Below are 19,019 nucleotides of genomic sequence, written 5' to 3' on the forward strand. Positions count from 1 at the left end.
TTGAGCTCCGAGAAAATGGCCGCCAGCTGTTCGCGTTAAAACTGAAACCTCTTTGTTCAAACAGAGAAGCGACAATTTCTTTCACTATCAGAACAGATTGGTGGTTGTCGACTACGGTGAATGATTGATTGAAACTAAAGCGGCAGCCATGCTTGGTGTGACTGGAGAGAAGCTGTGTCTGTAAATGCCGCTTCCCTGGAGACTTCTGACTATGGAGAGTGTCAGATGGGCATTTCCATGTGGTCGCTGGTCTCCCAGCCGGGCAGACTGGTTGTTTTGTGCCAGGTGTGTGCAGCCTGAAGAGAAACAACGCATTGGTCAGTTTATGTTCACCCGCGATGCCAAAGCTGCAATGGTACATACTGTTATTATTTATGTAACAATCATTTACCGGATCTGTTACCATTACATCTAACGTGTCCTCAATCACAACCACAGAGCTTTGATATTCCATAGTGTTTGCAGTATTGTATGGAAAAAAACATACATCCCATATATATAATAATGTTTAATGGCAGATTAATTCCACTGTTTTTGTGAACTTTTGGGACCCCAAAGTTCCCTTCCTCAGGCACCTTATACTAAAAAGGTGTCCATTCCCATTCCTATTCCCAAACTGCAGTGTTTTTGGAAGTACTGTAGTCATTTAAAAAAAAATAAAAAATATATATATATATATATATATATTTGTTGTGTAGCTGGCGACTTTTGAAATCATAAATGGCCATCGGAATGTGCAGTATATTTCATTAGGGTGCACCCAAAAATCTTTTTATTTTTAAAGTAGAATATTTATTCATTAATCATTAACCTACCACCCCAATCATCAATCTCCATCTTGATAAGAGATATCATCACCTTCAGCTATTTATATAGCACCACTAATTCTCACTCACATCAGTCCCCATTGGAGCCTACAGTCTAAATTCCCTAACATACACACACGCACAATGAGAGAAACTAAGGTCAATTTAATAGCAACCAATTATTGGAGTGTGGGAGGAAACCCATTCAAACACAGGGAGAACATACAAATTCTACACATATAAGGCCATGGTCAGGAATCAAACTCATGACCCTAGTGCTGTGAGGCAAATGTGCAAACCACTAAGTCACAGTGCTGCCCATCATTCACTTATCCAGCCTGCCATGCTGCTCCAGAGGGAAACTGATAATATAGATCAGTATTTTCGGGCAGAGCTGGATCAAGAAGTAAATGATCGGCAGCTTTCAGAGCAAATTTAACATTTTTAATTAGAATGCTGGTGTCGGCTGTAGAGGAGAGAGTTTATTACAGAGGTCTCTCCTGCTCCAGCTTAATAATAATTTGGAATAAAGGAAAATGATACAGGGCCTAAAACACCAATGAAAATAATAATAATAAAAAAAATATAGAACACATTGCCGACAGGCATGGAAATTAAGGAATACCTAATTTTCCACCCTCATGGCTGCAGTATGAGGGGGAGAGAAAATGATCCAATGGATAATGCAGAGTTAATTACTGTGAAACACATAATTTTCATATTGGTGATGAAGAGTAATGTAGTTTGTAATAAATTACAAATCTGTACTAACAATAAAATGTTACTTTATATTACAGACTAGTTATGCCAAATATTAAAGTTATTACTGCCTTGATTTAACAAAGCAAACGTGTTTCATTGAAATCCAAAAAAATATTGTTTAAGGAAAGGAAGATCTATTTTAAATGCTTAATTTAGTTTTACAATTTGTTTTCATATTTACCACTGGTCACAAATTACATTTTGTTGATCAGTTTCGATGCTTGAGACCATATTAACAGGAAATCACCACACGGGGTATATTTACTAAACGTTGGGTTTGAAAAAGTGGAGATGTTGCCTATAGCATTAGCAACCAATTAGATCCTAGCTATCATTTTGTAGAATGCAATAAATGAAAGCTAGAATATGATTGGTTGCTTTAGGCAACATCTCCACTTTTTCAAAACCGCAGTCTAGTAAATCTAGCCCCATGTGTATGGGCCCAATACATTTCATGTCTGTCTAATTGGACTTTAACTGCAGGTCTGAAAATCTGGTCTCTGAAGACACTATTGCATGGACTCTCTTTTGACTTTGTTGTTTAGCCTACACGCTGTATGATCGGATCTGTGCATTTTGGCATACTACATTGACCTCATCAGGTCCTTAGTTGAGCTGAATTGTAGACTTTTTCTTAGTTATTAGTTATACTGGGTGGACTATTTATCGGACCTCTGCCTGTGCGGAAACATTAATTATTTTAACAAAATATATTTAATTCAGGGCCTGACAATCATGGTGCAAACAAGCAAAGTAAGCAGGTGAAATGTTATATATCCAGTATGAGTAAATACAACAACAAGAAAATCACAGAAATCTCAAAAAGATTAAATTAAATTATGGGATTGTCAACAAGGGTTTTTATTTTTAAAGAGAGGGTGGAGAAGAGCTTGAGAGCAAAGGGGGTAGGAGTTGAGAAGTCCTTGATTTCCCGAGTGACAAAGTATATTTAAAGGATCAAAGGCAACTGGATGACTTAGTTTGCCCAGGTTACCATCTCTTATAAAAAATGATTTTGCCGAGTTGTTAATAATAGCAGTCCTATATTCCATAAGGTACACATACCATATCTTTTTAACAACTGCGGCAAACGAAGGCGGAATTTGGGGATTTCCAATTCGCCATGAGCTGGCAGGTGGCAGCAGGAATTAGGTGGCGCATGGGCTCGAGTCGGTGATTTGTGGTACCTGGAGGGGAGCAAAGGAAGTAGGTAACACTTAGGAATGAGCGGGAGGTTTAGCTGCAGGACAGAGAGAATCAGATTTTTTGGTGTAGACCACTAGGTGGATAATTTTAGGGTATGACCACAAAATATGTAAAAAGGTGCAGTATGACGGTATACTCTCCAGCATCTATCAGGGGTGTTAGGATTGAATCTGCATAGTCTTTTTTTTTGTATAGATACAGTGTATACTTCCAAACTTAAAATATAAATTTCATGTTCTTCTGGTGATAGGAAAGCTTTACATTTAAATCGTTTATTTGCCTACATTTTATTTAACCAAAGTGACCTTGTTGTAGATCAGGAGACGGCAGCCATTCAACATCTTGAGGATTTTTGGAATTACTTACACACCTAATAATCTTTTATTTTACAGGCTGGTCGCCTTCTGATAAGGAAAGTAATTGCAGAAAAACTTAAAATACCTTGGAGCAAGATAGTTTTGGAAAGAACAGCAAAAGGGAAACCGTTCCTGGCCAGTGACATTGCTCCTCAGCACCCAAATTTTAATTTTAATGTCTCCCACCAAGGGGATTATGCAGTTCTTGCTGCTGAGCCGGACCTCCAGGTTGGAGTGGACATAATGAAAACAGACCTACCAGGTACACTGCCGTGTTATTTATTTGTTTCTGTATGATGCTATAATACAGGTGTGAGATATTATTATCTGGAAGGCTTTGTGCTTAAAATATATTAACATTTAAAAAATGACCCCACACACCGTCCCTGGCATTCTCCTCCTTTCTATATTTATTAGTGATTCTCACAGTAACTAAGGAGGAGGAACTTAGGGCCTTATTCAAGTCCGAACACAAGTTGCGTTTTAAAAAAGAGCAAGGAACTTGAACATAGTTCTGTCCGTATTCAGATCCAAGCGTATCTCAAGATGCGTTTCGATTTGAATCTTGTAAGTACGGTCTGCCTAATCATTACCTGCAGTATGTAGACAGACACAGCAGACTACAGTATACGCATAAGGGTTTGTGCAATATAAGCTCACATCAGAACACAAAAAGAAAAATTTCTATTTTAAAATAAATTAACAACTCAACACTATATCCATTAATAGAAATATGGATTGTGGAAAAATGTTTAATATATATATATAACAAGCAAAAAGAGATATATATGATGGCGCTAATTACCACAACGTAAATACAATTTGGATAAACAACTGGTATAGATAATATATAAAGTCCAGTATTGAAGGATCAGTCCCAAAAAACAACACTTAGCTCAGTTGAGAGCGGCAGCCTCAGGATACTTGTGGCCAGATGGTTAATCCGGATAACGAAAATGCTGCAACAGAAAAACAAGTAGGGCGCCCCAATGTGTAATAACACAAATATGGTGTTGGGAAGATTCAATAACTGCGTACCGTAAAGATGTATTCAAGAAGTAAAGATCATATGGAGGTTTCCTCTTCAGAGGTAATCCCTCTCAGTCTCCATCAGACATAACGACAATGTAGAAAAAACAGAACAAAAAATAACATAGTGCAGTATTGTTATATATAAAAACTGCACCAGAAACCAGAGATAGTCCTCCACCAGGAGACAGAGTGCTAAAACAGGTAGTAAACCCAAAGGTGAAAAATGTAGCACACATGTGCAACATGCAACCCTAGGTAAATAAAAACTGCGTACCAGATAGTCACAAGACCATGAGCTTTCTTGGACCATATATACAAGATCAGGCAATTCCTCTGTCACAACCTCATCCAGTGGCGGTAATGAAGAAGATTGAACAAAAAAGAATGCAATGTAAAAATATAGTCAATTTATTAAAATTGAATAGCTCGTCCCGGTGCAACGGGACTTCCTCAGGAGCAACAGAATATTCTGTTGCTCCTGAGGAAGTCCCGTTGCACCGAGACGAAACGCGTTGAGCGGTGACATCTACCAGCGCTATTGTGGTTACCTCATGTGAGTTACTACTGTGCTATTCAATTTTAATAAATTGACTATATTTTTACATTGCATTCTTTTTTGTTCCATCTTGTTCATTACCGCCACTGGATGAGGTTGTGACAGAGGAATGGCCTGATCTTGTATATATGGTCCAAGAAAGCTCATGGTCTTGTGACTATCTGGTACGCAGTTTTTATTTACCTAGGGTTGCATGTTGCACATGTGTGCTACATTTTTCACCTTTGGGTTTACTACCTGTTTTAGCACTCTGTCTCCTGGTGGAGGACTATCTCTGGTTTCTGGTGCAGTTTTTATATATGACAATACTGCACTATGTTATTTTTTGTTCTGTTTTTTCTACATTGTCGTTATGTCTGATGGAGACTGAGAGGGATTACCTCTGAAGAGGAAACCTCCATATGATCTTTACTTCTTGAATACATCTTTACGGTACGCAGTTATTACATCTTCCCAACACCATATTTGTGATATTACACATTGGGGCGCCCTACTTGTTTTTCTGTTGCAATATATATATATATATATATATATATATATATATATATTAATCAAGATGGTTTTAATGCATACTTCTATATACAATTATCAGCAGCAGCTATTTATATAGTGCCACTAATTCCGCTGCGCTGTATAGAGAACTCACTCACATCAGTTCCTGCCCCAATACACACACAGACTTAGAGAGACTAAGCTCAATTTGATAGCAGCCAATTAACCTAGTATCTTTTTGGGAGTGTGTGAGGATACCAAAGCACCTGGAGGAAACCCACGCAAACACAGGGAGAACATACAGACTCCACACAGAAAAGGCCATGGTTAGGAATCGAACTCATGACCCTAGTGTGCTAACCACGAAGCCACCGTGCTGCCCAATGGTGAAAGTGTACCTCTCGCCTTCACGCCATTGGAGGAAGCAATTTTCTTTTGGCCACACCCAAATTTAGTCTGTCAATTCACTAGCAACCTGTGACATAATCATTGATAAAGCTGCATACAATGCGTTTTTGTAGTCTGTCTTTCTTGTCTACACATGTTCTGTGTTAGCTCCTGGCACTCACACATGTAGTTTTTAAAACAAAGACTATGCTGCTTCAGTCATCAGTGCAAATGATACCGCTGAAACCAAGCGTACTTATAAGAACCCAGGCCTTGAATTGGCCGACTGCAGCCAAATGCCCTAGGCATGCCCTTACTGTACATGGCCTACGTTAGTCCGCCCATTCCCTCCCCCATCCCGCCCCTCAAGCCGTAGGTAGTCGGAAGTGTAAATTGCGTTCGGACATGAATTGCATGTAGTTGCTTTTACTGGTGTAAGGTCCATTTCTGAGCATATGCAGTGCCATTTCATGCAAGATACGTTGCACAAAGGGACATGCGTCCGGACATGAATCAGACCATTAGTGATCATGTCTCTGTGACATTAACACCAGGAAATGCCCTTTATTCTTTTCTGCTTTTCTGAGCTTCTCGTATAAGGGGTTTACAGATAAGAGGTCCCATACCTTTATTTTTATTGTATTGCTGCCATTCGCATATCACAAATGTGTCTAAAGCATTGTATATTATGTTTGAAAAATATTATTGGCAAGACAGGTTATTATATTTTCACACTGAGCATCTTGGAGGTTGCAATCTCATGTGGCACAACTGTCATGTCTTTTATTTGTCAATATCTGGTAAACAAAAGTAGTTAGCGGGAGCTGCAAGTAAAGCTGTTGAGTACAGATCAACGATATGAAAAAGGCTGGGTCAGAACATTTGGATTGTCCAGGGGGTATATTTTCTAAACTGCGGGTTTGAAAAAGTGTTGATGTTGCCTATAGCAACCAATCAGATTCTAGCTGTCATTTTGTAGAATGTACTAAATAAATGAAAACTAGAATCTGATTGGTTGCTATAGGCAACACCTCCACTTTTTCAAACAAACAGTTTCGTAAATATACCTTTGCGAGGAGACAATCAGTGATTGTTTTAGATCCAGAAGAAAATGACAGGGTGCTAAAGGGAGGTTGGAATTGGTTATGCCTTGGGTTAGAGTGTCCAGGGAAAACCTATGGAGTTAGTACGTATAAAGTACCTACATTTTGTACTTCAGAAAAATGTTCTTTTGTTGTTATACAAATTGTGGAGAATGCTGCTGCTTTTCAGCACCATCATAAAGTTAATCAGAAACTACACATTGTAGTTTGTTGTCCTGCTTATAAAGATTATCAAATGGGTACAAGGAAGTCAACATTTTTAACAATTTAATCAGTTCCTGTCTTGCTTGGATAAGATGTTGACCAATTTGATTAAAAAAAGGCATGAATTTACCCTAAGAAGCGTCATATTTTACTTCAAGCTTGTGGAGCATTATTTGTGCTGTGGAAAGATTGAAAAGTTTAAAATTTGAATTAAGCTTTTATTTGCGCATTAATTAAAATATTTGGAGGTAATTGACTATTGTTAAGCACAGGCGTCAAAGGGGTTTGGAGGAAGGTTACATGCCTGGATCCAAGCATAAAGTAAATGAGTAGTAATTGGATTGGTGTACATTTGGGTGAGGCGTGTCCTTCAGGTAACGATAAGATGGTTAGGTATAATAATTTCTTTGTACCAGGAGAACATTACCAGTATTCTAGCTGGCCAATTTGTATAGCCGTTTAGTATTTGTTTATTTTATATTTACGTCAGCGACTCACAATCATTTCATACGCCCGTTGAAGCAATAGAAGGACTGGATCGGGAAGTCAATACAAAGAGCCTAGGAAGAGTATTCATCTTAAATGCAGCTATTCAACCTTTCCATGAAGTCTCAAGGTCCTACCAGCAGTTTAGTGATCTGCAAACAGTTTTAATTAAGATAGGGGGTGGTGGTAATTGTATATATAGAGAGATCCAAAATGTTTACCTATCTGGACACCCATTATAGCGCTCTGAAATACCAAGTGAAGACAAAATTTGTCCTGAAGAGTGTTACAGAAGAGAAAGTAGATTAATTGGCAGTAATGCTGATTTGATGATTTAGTCTTAATTTGAAGGAAGTTTTTGGTACATTTGTAGAACTGAGAAGATATTCAGAAGTAAAAGAAATGGTTTTCTTAGGGTAAGGGCAATGTCATCCGCACATCAAAGGATTCTTTGCCAATCTGTACCTCCTGAGATGTTCACATTAGACCTGATGATTTGCCAGCTGTTCCACAGAAATGGCAAAAAGGAGGAGTGAGAGAGGACATCCCTGTTTTTGTCCCATTTTGAATTGAAACCTGAGAAGTTCTGTTAGGTCCTAGCTAAATTCTTCTTTAATAGCTGTGAGAAGTTGTTCCCAAAGTTCATATGCTTCAAAGTGAGGAACTTAAATGTCACATGGGAGCAATAGGGTGGTGCCTGCTTGATGGGATTGACACTGCTGAGTCTGGAGATGCAGATTCTAATGCGCCCCTGGTCTTCACCAGGGACCTCTGCAAGAAGGTTTGGATTTTACCGCAAGAGACCATAGATTGTAAGCTTGCGAGCAGGGCCTTCTCACCTCTTTGTCTGTTTTACCCAGTTTGTTTATTAGTTTACTGTGTTTGTCCCCAATTGTAAAGCGCTACGGAATATGTTGGCGCTATATAAATAAATGATGATGATGATGATGAAGAGACAAGCAGGTCGCCGTTCTCCAGAACAGCTTCCAGTGAAGAGTGGTCAGACGGTCTGGGTCAGAGCTGTGCAGGTAGTGAAGTGCCAAATCAGGATCCAGTACAAAGGTCAGCAAGCCAACATCACGTGGAGAAGCAGAGCCAAAGGGAAATCCAAAAGAATAGTCACAGGGAATGCCAAGGTCAGAAGCCAATACTGCAAGCAGGGTCAGTACACAGGAGTCTGGAATGCTGGACCATAAGAAGGACCTAATATAGGGGAGAGCTGCAGCTAATTACCGGTGGAGGTGACGTCACATGTTCACTGGAACCAGCAGTCCGGCCGGAAGTATCGCATCTGGTTGCCAAGCAACCAGACGCCGGGGAATGAGAAACAGACGGCCGTCCCGAAGCAGATGCGGCCGACTCAAAACCACAGCTGTTTCTCATGATCAAGGTGGTAGACAATGGAGATAATATGATGGTTATTATCCATGACATGTCTATTCTGAATAAAACCGACATGATTGTTTTTAATCATGGAGGGCAGGACTTAACCCAGTCTTTGATCTGAAGTTTTAGTATAGATTTTGATATTTATGCTAAGGTGAGAAATTAGGGGTTTTTCCCTTCTTTAGGGAAAACAGATAACTGGGATGAGATTTCAATAAACAATCTGGCAAAGTGGGTGATTAACTTAGAAGCAAACTTCTTGTAATAGGAGGAGTCAAAACCATCAGGACCTGCAGATTAGCTTAATTTGAGATGTCTGATTACTAGGGGGGGGCTCTTCTGTAGTGATTTTCCTGCTCTCTTAATTTTAAGGTCTTCTATAATCTGTGATAGTCTACTGTCTAAATGTCTTTATAATGCCTAATGTACTTTGTGGAGTCTGGGCAAGTCCGCATAAAGTTTATCATAAAAATGTGCAAGTTTTGTGCACATTTTTAAATGCCATCTATTGGTATAAGCTAATTTCTTTTTATTATTATTATTATTATCATGCACAGTAGGATGCCTGGCTCAGATTGAGCAGTCGCACCCACTATGATAAATGCACAATATTTTATACCTATTTTTACATCATGAGATTTATGTCAGTAAAATTATTAGAATTGGTTTAAAATTCATTACACCACTGAGTAAAGGATCTATGCTTTAATCAGCCTGTTATGATATCAACAAGTTTTCCTGAAACCTTCTAAGTTCAAACAGTTTACAGAAAATTCATCTTATCATAAGTAAACAATTTATTTGCTGGCGTAAGCACACCCATTTCATGCAAGCCAGTAAAAAACGTAATGAAGACAGTTAAAGTTATTATTGCATTTTTCATGTTTTCATCCACCTTGTCTATCCTTTACCCATTTTACTACCACCCGGTTGGGAAAGTAGCTAACTTATTCTGGTTTTGTTTCCAAATTAACCTTATTGGCCTTAGAGTAGTATTTTTGTTTGGTCCAATGTAACAGTTTTTCCATGGGTTAGCAGCAAATGGAGCTAACCCCTCCGTATTAAAATTTACCCACTATCTATGTATTTAAAGTAGGTTGATGTCTCAGTTATAATGCATGAAACCTAGCTGTAAATTTGGTAATTTTGAGACTGTCCTCTATGTATGAGGCCTCATTAATAAAGACCTTTTCCAGAACAGTCTTGTGGGCTTGCCTACCATAGACTATTTTTTCCTAAAAGTAGTGTTGGAAAATTAGTTCCGTAAGCTTAACTGCCCAGTACTAGGAACATTTTCCAGCATATGCAGTAAGTACCTTCAACAGAACCTGTCACAATCAGAAATATTTCATTAGAGTCTTCATAACAATTGTCAAGCTAGAAGGAGAGGAGGAGGCATGAGAGATCAAGGGGAATCATTAACTCCTTGTTTGCTTATACACAGTGTTTTACTAGAAGTCATTTTGAATAAAGTAACTAGATTTTAGGATTTAGATGACAAACAAATATTATTTCCTACTTATCCTGATTGGGCTACAATCATGACAATAAAGAAGAGTTCATAGCTTAGAAAATGATCCAAATAGTGGGACTAAATAATATAAAACCAAAGAATATCTGAGCGATTAAACCATAACCTAATAGCAGCAGCTTACCTGTAGAAAATGCCTGCAGTTGCCAACAGTACCTATGTCAGTAACATAATTTAACGTTCTAACGGTGGATTAAAAGGTCAGTCCAAACTTTACCTGCCCTATAATGGGTGGCGGCAAACAAGACAGTTGATTGGTCAAGATCACCAGCCTAAACTAGTGAAGTGGCATATATTTTGGGCATTCTACCGCTGAGGCCTACTGAGAGTTCTGAGCCAGCTGATAGTGGACACCAGTGATGAACACCTGTTGGCCATTCTCTTTGCAATTGGTGAATCCTAACTCCATGAAGGAGTTAGGATTCACCAATTGAAAAGAGAATGGCCAACAGGTGTTCATCACTGGGGTCCAGTATCAGCTGGCTCAGAACTCTCAGTAGGCCTCAGTGGTAAAATGCTCACCAGTCAACCATTTGAAGAATAACCATTGAGCGAAGAGATGGGAGTGGTAAGAGCCTGTGTCTATTGTTGGTTTGCTGCCATCACTAACAGATGAGAATGGGTCCAGGTAATATCTGATCCTGGGAGTTGCTGGCTCCTAGAGGAAGAGCAGGCTGTCCCATCTTCCCCTTGGAGGTAGGGTTGTAGCCGTACTCTGGGATCGCTAGTTCCATCACCTTCAGGCCTAGGCTTTTTTCCAGACTGGATATAGTAAGATTTTATTGTTTTTAGGCACCAATAGATGAAAGGGAAATACCCTGAGATAATGACCCCCTTCTTCTCTGAGCATGTTGGTAATTTCTTTCAATGATCAGCTGTTGGTGATGGTAATAGAAGATCCTAATCTTGGTTTAGTTGGTTGTGTATGAAGTTTGTCATCACTACATTTGTAATTGTTGCTGACAAAGCTTAGTAATGGTCCGTGTGAACCACATCATAGTGTATGGTGTCTGTCTCAGGTAAGCACGGTTGTAAGCCCTGAGTTACCATGACCATTTCAGCGTCCAAGAGGTCAGAAAACAGGTGCTATAAAGCCTCTTTAGAAAATGATTCGGCTCCACTTCGAGAATGCCTCTGATCAATAATTGTTTTTCTCCCTGTTCTCAAGGTCTTTGCATTTAATGGTCAAAATGACTATTTTGTTATATAGGTAGATGAGATCTCAATCTGTGCATGATTGGCATAACATTGGCTTCTCTGTGTCTAGGGTGTCACCCAAGTTCCTAAAGAAGTGATCTCATTCAAATCTGTGACTTCATTGTGTATCTCACTAGTAAATGGTATGATATTGGAGAGGAGACAGTCTAAGGGGCAGATTCAGTTGGCCGCGTTACTGTAAAAAGTCGGCCTGCGCACTATTAACGTTATTATGGTAATAGTGCGCTTAATTACATTATTACGGTAATTTCAAAGCCGACTTTTTGCTTGCGGCTCAGGGAGCCACGAACAGATATCTGTGTTAACTTTACCGTAATAATGGTAGTACATTTATTGTTGCTCTAATCTGGCGGGAAGTGCTTTATGCCTTCCTGGCGGCCGATTGAAATGCTGACATTACTGATGTGTCCAGATCTTGAGGCCTCTTGAAATTATGTGTATTATCTGAAGTTTCTTTTTTGGTTCTCCTGGGCGTGAGGACACCTTAAGGCAGGTCTTCTACTATTTTATCCTTTGGTTGAGGATCAAAAAATGTGTTTGCAGAGCTAAACCTAAATAGGCCGGCGGAAGCTCACCGTCTAGACAGCGAATCCAGGGAACAATTCCCCCAAAGCGCTGTATTTTAATGTTTTCCTGCAATTAGTGCAGGGCTCCTGCATCTCTCATACATCTCTCTCATCCTACAATCAAAGGATATCATTTTATATGAAACATTAATACTCCTGTGACTTGTTAACATGCAGACTTGCACAACTGCTGAAAAAATCTTATTGCGTCTTGCTATTATTATCAATGTTTATTTATAGTGCGCCACATGAGGTCCGCAGTGCCGTACAGAGGGCAAACAACAAGACAGTACATGGTTTAACAATACAAACTACTCTTTGTATTCACTTCAAGTTCTTTCTATGCAAATTCCTTTTTCTAATTATTTGTTTCTAAAATTTCATTCATGTCATTCTCTTGACAGTATCAATTCTAATCAATCATGGTCATGTGCGTTGCTAATGTATCATGGAAAGGTAAACAGGGTCAGCATACGCTGTCACAATATACTTGTTTGGTGCTTGAGCGTACAGCTGGAAAAAGAGAAACTACCACACTCTGGTGTTTGTTGCTGAAAGTTTATTTTATTCTAAAGTTATGGAACTGTAACAAGTACATTTATCTTAATGATAAAGAACTTGTTGCAGTTGAAATATTATTTATGCATTTTTTAAATGTTTTTTCTTGCTTATAGCTTGCAGTGCTTGTCTGTGACCTCCAGGTAGCGCTTTTCTACAGAAAGTATTTTTGATTGCTGCCAGCCATTCCATGAACTGCAGTGTTGTTATTTTTATTATTCTCTTTTATCTGTATGGTGGCACAAAAAGTCCTCAGTGCCATATAATACATTTACAGTAGTATAGAATAAACAGACAGCAATGATCCATTATTATCCACTTATATAATACATGAAAAACAAAGCAATGCAAAGACCAGACATACTGATTAAATAAATAACACACAGTTAATTTAGTAATGTAGCTCAAGTTATTATGGGACAGTGCGTGAGAGTGATGGTAATGTCCAATGTGAAATAGGCCTGAGCTCAAAAAGAGAGGGCTAGCGAAGCAGGCCTAGAGGTACAGAGGGGGATGGAATATTAGAAAGAGAACAAAAGGACAGAGGGCCAAGCTCTTAAGAGCTTACATCCTAAAGGAAAGGGAAGACACCAATAGGGTGGTACCAAGAGGGGGAGTGAAGGTGATAGCCGAGGTAAAGGTGTTAGGAGGAGGGATGATGAGCTTAAATAAAGAAATGAGTTTTAAGGGAACGCTTGAAGCCTTGGATATGGCGTGGAAGATCATTCCTCAGCTGGGGAGCAGCCCGGGTGAAGTCCTGGAGGCGGGAGTGAGTAAAGGGTTATCAGTGTGGTAGTGAAGTGACGGTTGTTGGCAGAGAGGGGGCGGCACGGAGTGTGGGTAAGATGAGGTTGGAGATGTAGGGGGACGGATTGGTTTAGTGGTTTGTGGGTGAGAGTAAGGATTTTAAATTTAATCATGTAGGCCACGGGGAGCCAATGGTTTGACTGGCAGATATAGAGCCGCAGGAGAGAAAAATAAGGTGGCCAGAGAAGGATGTTACAGTCAATGAAGGTGAGAGATTATTGTTAAGGGAGTAAATAAGAATTTTGGTGGCTTCCATGGTGAGTAAGAGCCAGATCTTGGATATATTCCAAAGGTGTAGGCGGCAGGAATTGGAGAAGGGCTGAATGTGAGGTTTAAAGGCAATGGAGAAGTCATCATCATCACCATTTATTTATATAGCGACACTGATTCTGCAGCGCTGTACAGAGAACTCACTCACATCAGTCCCTGCCCCATTGGCGCTTACAGTCTAAATTCCCTAACATACACACACAGACAGACAGAGAGACTAGGGTCAATTTTGATAGCAGCCAATTAACCTACTAGTATGTTTTTGGAGTGTGTGAGGAACCCGGAGGAAGCCCAGGCAAACACGGGGAGAACATACAAACTCCACACAGATAAGGCCGTGGTTGGGAATTGAACTCATGTGAGGTAGAAGTGCTAACCACTTAGCCACCGTGTTGCCCACAGTATATTAAATATAGGTATATTTAATAAAGCAAATAAAGTTTATTGTTAAAAGCAATGGTATTTATGGTGTGATTTAGGGGTGATTCCTAGACAGCGGACTTGAGGGACAGGAATGAGGGTAGTGTTATTAACGGAAAGAAATGCAATAGAGAAGTTATTCCCGACTATTTTTGTGCTGTGATACCACATGGCTTGTTTTTATATGACACACCATTACAATTTAATAGATAAAACAATAATCATTAAATATAATGATTGGAAATCAGAGTAAATTGCAGATAGTTTGTTTCATTTAAAAATATAGCTTGTATTTAATCCCCATTGCTCACATTCAAATGTTCTGGTTTTTTTTAGAAAATGTAATAGATTTCACCTGGTTCCCATATGTTTTTATTACACATCCAGTGTAGTATTGTTTAACACAATGTTTGTTTGACTGACTGCTCATTATAGTGAATGGTCACTTGTGTTTAGGATTTTGAAACAATGTCTTATTTAGAAGGAAAAAAGTGCAGAGTTTTCTTCCTTACCAACAAATTGTAAGCAAGAAAATGACAAAGATCAAACACTTGACAGTAGCAGTGATGGTATAATAGAATAACTAGCAGTATGAATCACATATGTCATCTTCTTGAACCAAAAAGAAAAAGCAGCACTGAACAGTGATATACAGGTGTGGCCTTAACTTGAAAAATCAAAGGAAACCATGGAAGGATACATAAAACCAGAGATAATAGTATATAAAAAAATATATTTATAATGTCTCAATAAATATAACAACATAGGCCTCATAAATTGGTATTTGAAACCAAACATTTAAAAAACACTGGGACTAAAAGCTGTATAAATGAAGTCACAAATGATGTCTATAAGTAGACTAAATTGGTGAGTATGTCCATGTAACTAGTAAATATATGGTAGTTCATATAAAGATATAATCACAATATAATCCCTCCAAGATATCCACAAAATTGGCCCATAAATTGGAAGATATACAGCAATCCAAGTAATGCTGGTGTATTAGTGGTGTTCCACGTCCAGATCCTGATGGAACGTCACTGGCAGAGGACTTGCATAGGAAATAAATGATATAACTCACTTATTTGTCTCAGTGGTTCCAATGCTGCAGCTCCCAGCTTATGACTCCGTCCGGGTACTCTGTACACAACCGCCGGAGAACATTACCCAGAAGCACAGCAGGATGTTTCATCACCGTCAGTGACGTTAGTGATATCAAAGGTGAGTAGGTCTTCACATGCAAAACTACTGTAGAGATTGATTATAGCAATGGTAGCAAGTTCCAATTAGATCAATTTGGGCACATAAATCCTGGAGGGAAAAAACTGGTACCCGTGTAAATATAAAATAAGTCCAATATCAAATAACTGAAACAGTGATCCAAGTATAGAAAACTGACGCGTTTCGTCTATTGACCCCAGACTTTATCAAAGATAGAATGAGGTTCACTCTCTTATGACCTTTATATGGAGAAAATCCATCCAGCTCTTGTCAATCAGCCTCAATTACCAAGGAACAGCTGATATGAAATAAAAAGCATATGAGCCAAAAACAAAGTACTAAAAATAATAAAAACAATCTATAACTCTGGTAATAGCCAATATAAAATGAGAAGAGAAAAGAACAAATATAAAGAAAGTCCAATATCAAAAAGTATCAATGTTATGAATCCTAGTCACATATATAAGTGGCAGCTATTTAATTGTATGGCATTAGCAGCAGCTATGTATATTATGAGTCCTAGCCACATATGATAGTGGCAGCCATGTAATTGTATGTAATCTACTTGAGGAAGATCATCCTCTAACTTTCACTGTCTTAATCTTAGTTTAGCATAAAGGACAGGGGTCAGTTACACTAGGAACGCTGCATTGGCACCTTATTATTTACTCTGGCCCACACTACACTGGGCGGTCAGACAGAGCTCCAATGCTTTTCATTGTGACTTGGTTGCCTCTTTTTGCCCACCCCACAGAAGCACCAGGACTGTGCTGACCAATGCAAGTGGACCCCATGTTCTTTATCTCCCTATTATAGTAATCTCCAGCCCAGGCTTTCTACCGCTGGTTGAGTTGGCCATTTTTAAGCACGTATTAATATTGTACACAGTGTATTATACATACATATACATATGGCAAGTGCATCCGCAAATAAATTTTTCTGCCAAACAGGTCCTATGAAAAGTATAAGCCTTTTATTTATTTATTTACTTTAAACAGTGCTGACCCTGCAAAATCAGAACATGATCAGGAGGATCATTTTGCATTTCTCTTTTTTTCAGTTTTGAATTCAATCAAAACTTACCACGATTCATAACTATTGAGTGAAATTCAGGAGAGTTGCAACAAATAATATTGTTTGTGCTTCATAAAACACTACTAGATGACCAATTGCAAGAACTAAAAAAAATAAAAAGTTTTTATAATAGAATAGTTCATGTTAGGTGCCTTCCTTCACTTCTGAGCACCCTGAAAGATAACAAAAACAAAGCTAATGACACCCAGAAAATATTTTTAACATTTCAGGTCTCAAAGTTATAAAAAAGTATACAGTCATGACCAAAAGTTTTGAGAATGACACAAGTATTGGTTTTCACAAAATTTGCTGCTTCAGTGTTTTTAGACCTTTTTGTCAGATGTTGCTATGGTATACTGAAGTAAAACTTCAAGCATTTCATAAGTGTCAAAGGCTTTTATTGACAATTACATTAAGTTTATGCAAAGAGTCAATATGCAGTGTAGACCATTCTTTTTGAAGACCTCTGCAATTCGCCCTGGCATGCTGTCAATCAACTTCTGGGCCACATACTGACTGATGGCCGCCCATTCTTGCCTAATCAGTGCTTGGAGTTTGTCAGAATTTGTGGGTTTTTGTTTGTCCACCCGCTTGTTGAGGATTGACAAGTTCTCAATGGGATTAAGGTCTGGGGAGTTTCTTGGCCATGGACCCAAAATTTTGATGTTTTGATCCCCGAGCCAGTTAGTTATCACTATTGCCTTATGGCAAGGTGCTCCATCATGCTGGAGAAGGCATTGTTCATCACCAAACTGTTCTTGCATGGTTGGGAGAAGTTGCTTTTGGAGGATGTTTTGGTACCATTCTTTATTCATGGCTGTGTTCTTAGGCAAAAATTTGGCCATGACTGTAGTGTGGAGGTAGGTTGGGTAGGGTACATAATTGTGACAGTTTAAATGTCTGCACTTAACCTCCTGTCATGAAAATGTCAGCAGACTAAATGCAGACACCTCTATTGTGCTGACAGGTTGGCAGTGTCTATAGTGTGATTGATGACATTGTGCATGTCGGTAATGACAATGCTGACATTAAAAGAGCAATGTCCGTGGGTCCGCCAGCTATATCCTGGACCCGCCGGCATTGGTCTTTTATTGTCGGCCTTGTGATTGACGACATTGTGCATGTCCCCAATCACACTGTAGACATTGTTAACCTGCCGGCATAATAGAAGTGTCGGCATTTACACTGTTGCAATTATGACCGCTACTGGGTTGGTTATGTACTTCCAGGAAAGTCAATGAAGCACATACTATACAAAGTAAATATATATATATATATATATATATATATATATATATATATATATATACACATGACTGACTATTACAGTTTGTTAGAGTTGTGTAAAGAAGTTACAAATAGTTGTCTGTTTTGTTTATTGTTTAGCGACTTTTTAGTCTAAAAATAGTCAGACTCTGTAATCTCTGTAGATACTGTAGTTAATAAAAAAGACCAACCAAGCTGCTTTCATTGAAGATTGATCTATCCACACAGTAAGTCTGGATGGTCCTTGCTGTCTGCATCACTAAAATGTTCTAGCTAAGAATAAATTGCAGCAATTCATCACGATGACATTCTTTTATTTTGGAAATAATTTTGTTATAAAGTGAAGCGCTCTTCAGTAGCACCTTAGCTGAGCCGACATTTCCATCTTCATAATGCCAACTTGGGCTTCTGGGTGACCTCTAATGTTCTTTATTTATGTTTATGATGATTATTAGATACATAAAACCGTCCACTGAAGTTTCTGGTGGTATTCTAAAAGTTGAATTTACACTATTTCTTAACATTTGAATTTTATTTGTTTCTTGAAAGGGATGTGCTCATAGTAAGACAAACTGAAGCAGTTGTCTCAGGTTGGATGCAACTAAATGCAGGGAAGTTTTTTGACAAACCTAAGTTTTCATTCTGCCAATACCTAAACTGTTTCTACCTTGCTGACAGATGTCACTCGTCTTTTGTACACAAGTAGTGCACTACTTGTCTAAGGGTTGTAAAGGGCTCTGTGTCAGTTGCTGTTTCAGGCAACAGAGACACCAGGCACACACACCTCTAGTTCTGAAAGGAAATGTCCCTCTAATTAATGAAAAAAGGCCAACACCTCCCCCTTTGCAAGACATTATTTTTATTATATTCATAAAAATAGCAGATTTATCTGCACTCTTTGATTTTCCTGATGCAACAGTAGTCTTGCAAAGGGTCACATTTATTTTAGTTATTCACATGTCCTTCTCATTTAACTCCTCCTATGATGTCTTTTTAAAACCCCATAACCATAAATGACTAACATTACATCACTGGATCTCTAGCGAATGGTACAGGTTATAACATGGGCACATGCTCTATGATTGTGTCTGGTACTCTCCCTAGGCACCTGCAACGGTACCCTCAGGTTATAGCCTCTAGGGCAGTCTCTTTAGGAGGTTACTGATGAGGTACCAAGGTTTAAATTAAAGGAAGTCAAAAACATTACAGGTGAGAACCCTAACTGCATCTCTGCTTTGTGTTCAGTCTCCTGGACAAAACCATGTTACAATGCAAGGGGTGCAAATTATCATTCTGTTTTGCACATAAGTTA

General features: G+C 38.7%; 1 protein-coding gene across 2 annotated transcripts in view; it reads left to right on the forward strand.

Annotated features, from left to right (window-relative positions):
- The first annotated feature begins 5 nt into the window (after positions 1-5).
- The window catches only part of AASDHPPT (aminoadipate-semialdehyde dehydrogenase-phosphopantetheinyl transferase), a 61,972-nt gene continuing 42,958 nt past the window's right edge, over positions 6-19,019 (forward strand). The window contains exons 1-2 of one of the 2 annotated variants that reach the window (XM_075198817.1): positions 6-355; positions 3,167-3,392. In XM_075198817.1, coding sequence (XP_075054918.1) covers positions 185-355; positions 3,167-3,392 — 397 coding nt within the window. In that variant the 5' untranslated portion in view covers positions 6-184. The remainder of the gene's footprint in view (positions 356-3,166; positions 3,393-19,019) is intronic. The other variant, XM_075198818.1, reaches the window with a different exon arrangement.

Source organism: Mixophyes fleayi, chromosome 2 (genome assembly GCF_038048845.1).
Source record: "Mixophyes fleayi isolate aMixFle1 chromosome 2, aMixFle1.hap1, whole genome shotgun sequence".
In the NCBI taxonomy this organism is placed as follows: domain Eukaryota; kingdom Metazoa; phylum Chordata; class Amphibia; order Anura; family Limnodynastidae; genus Mixophyes; species Mixophyes fleayi.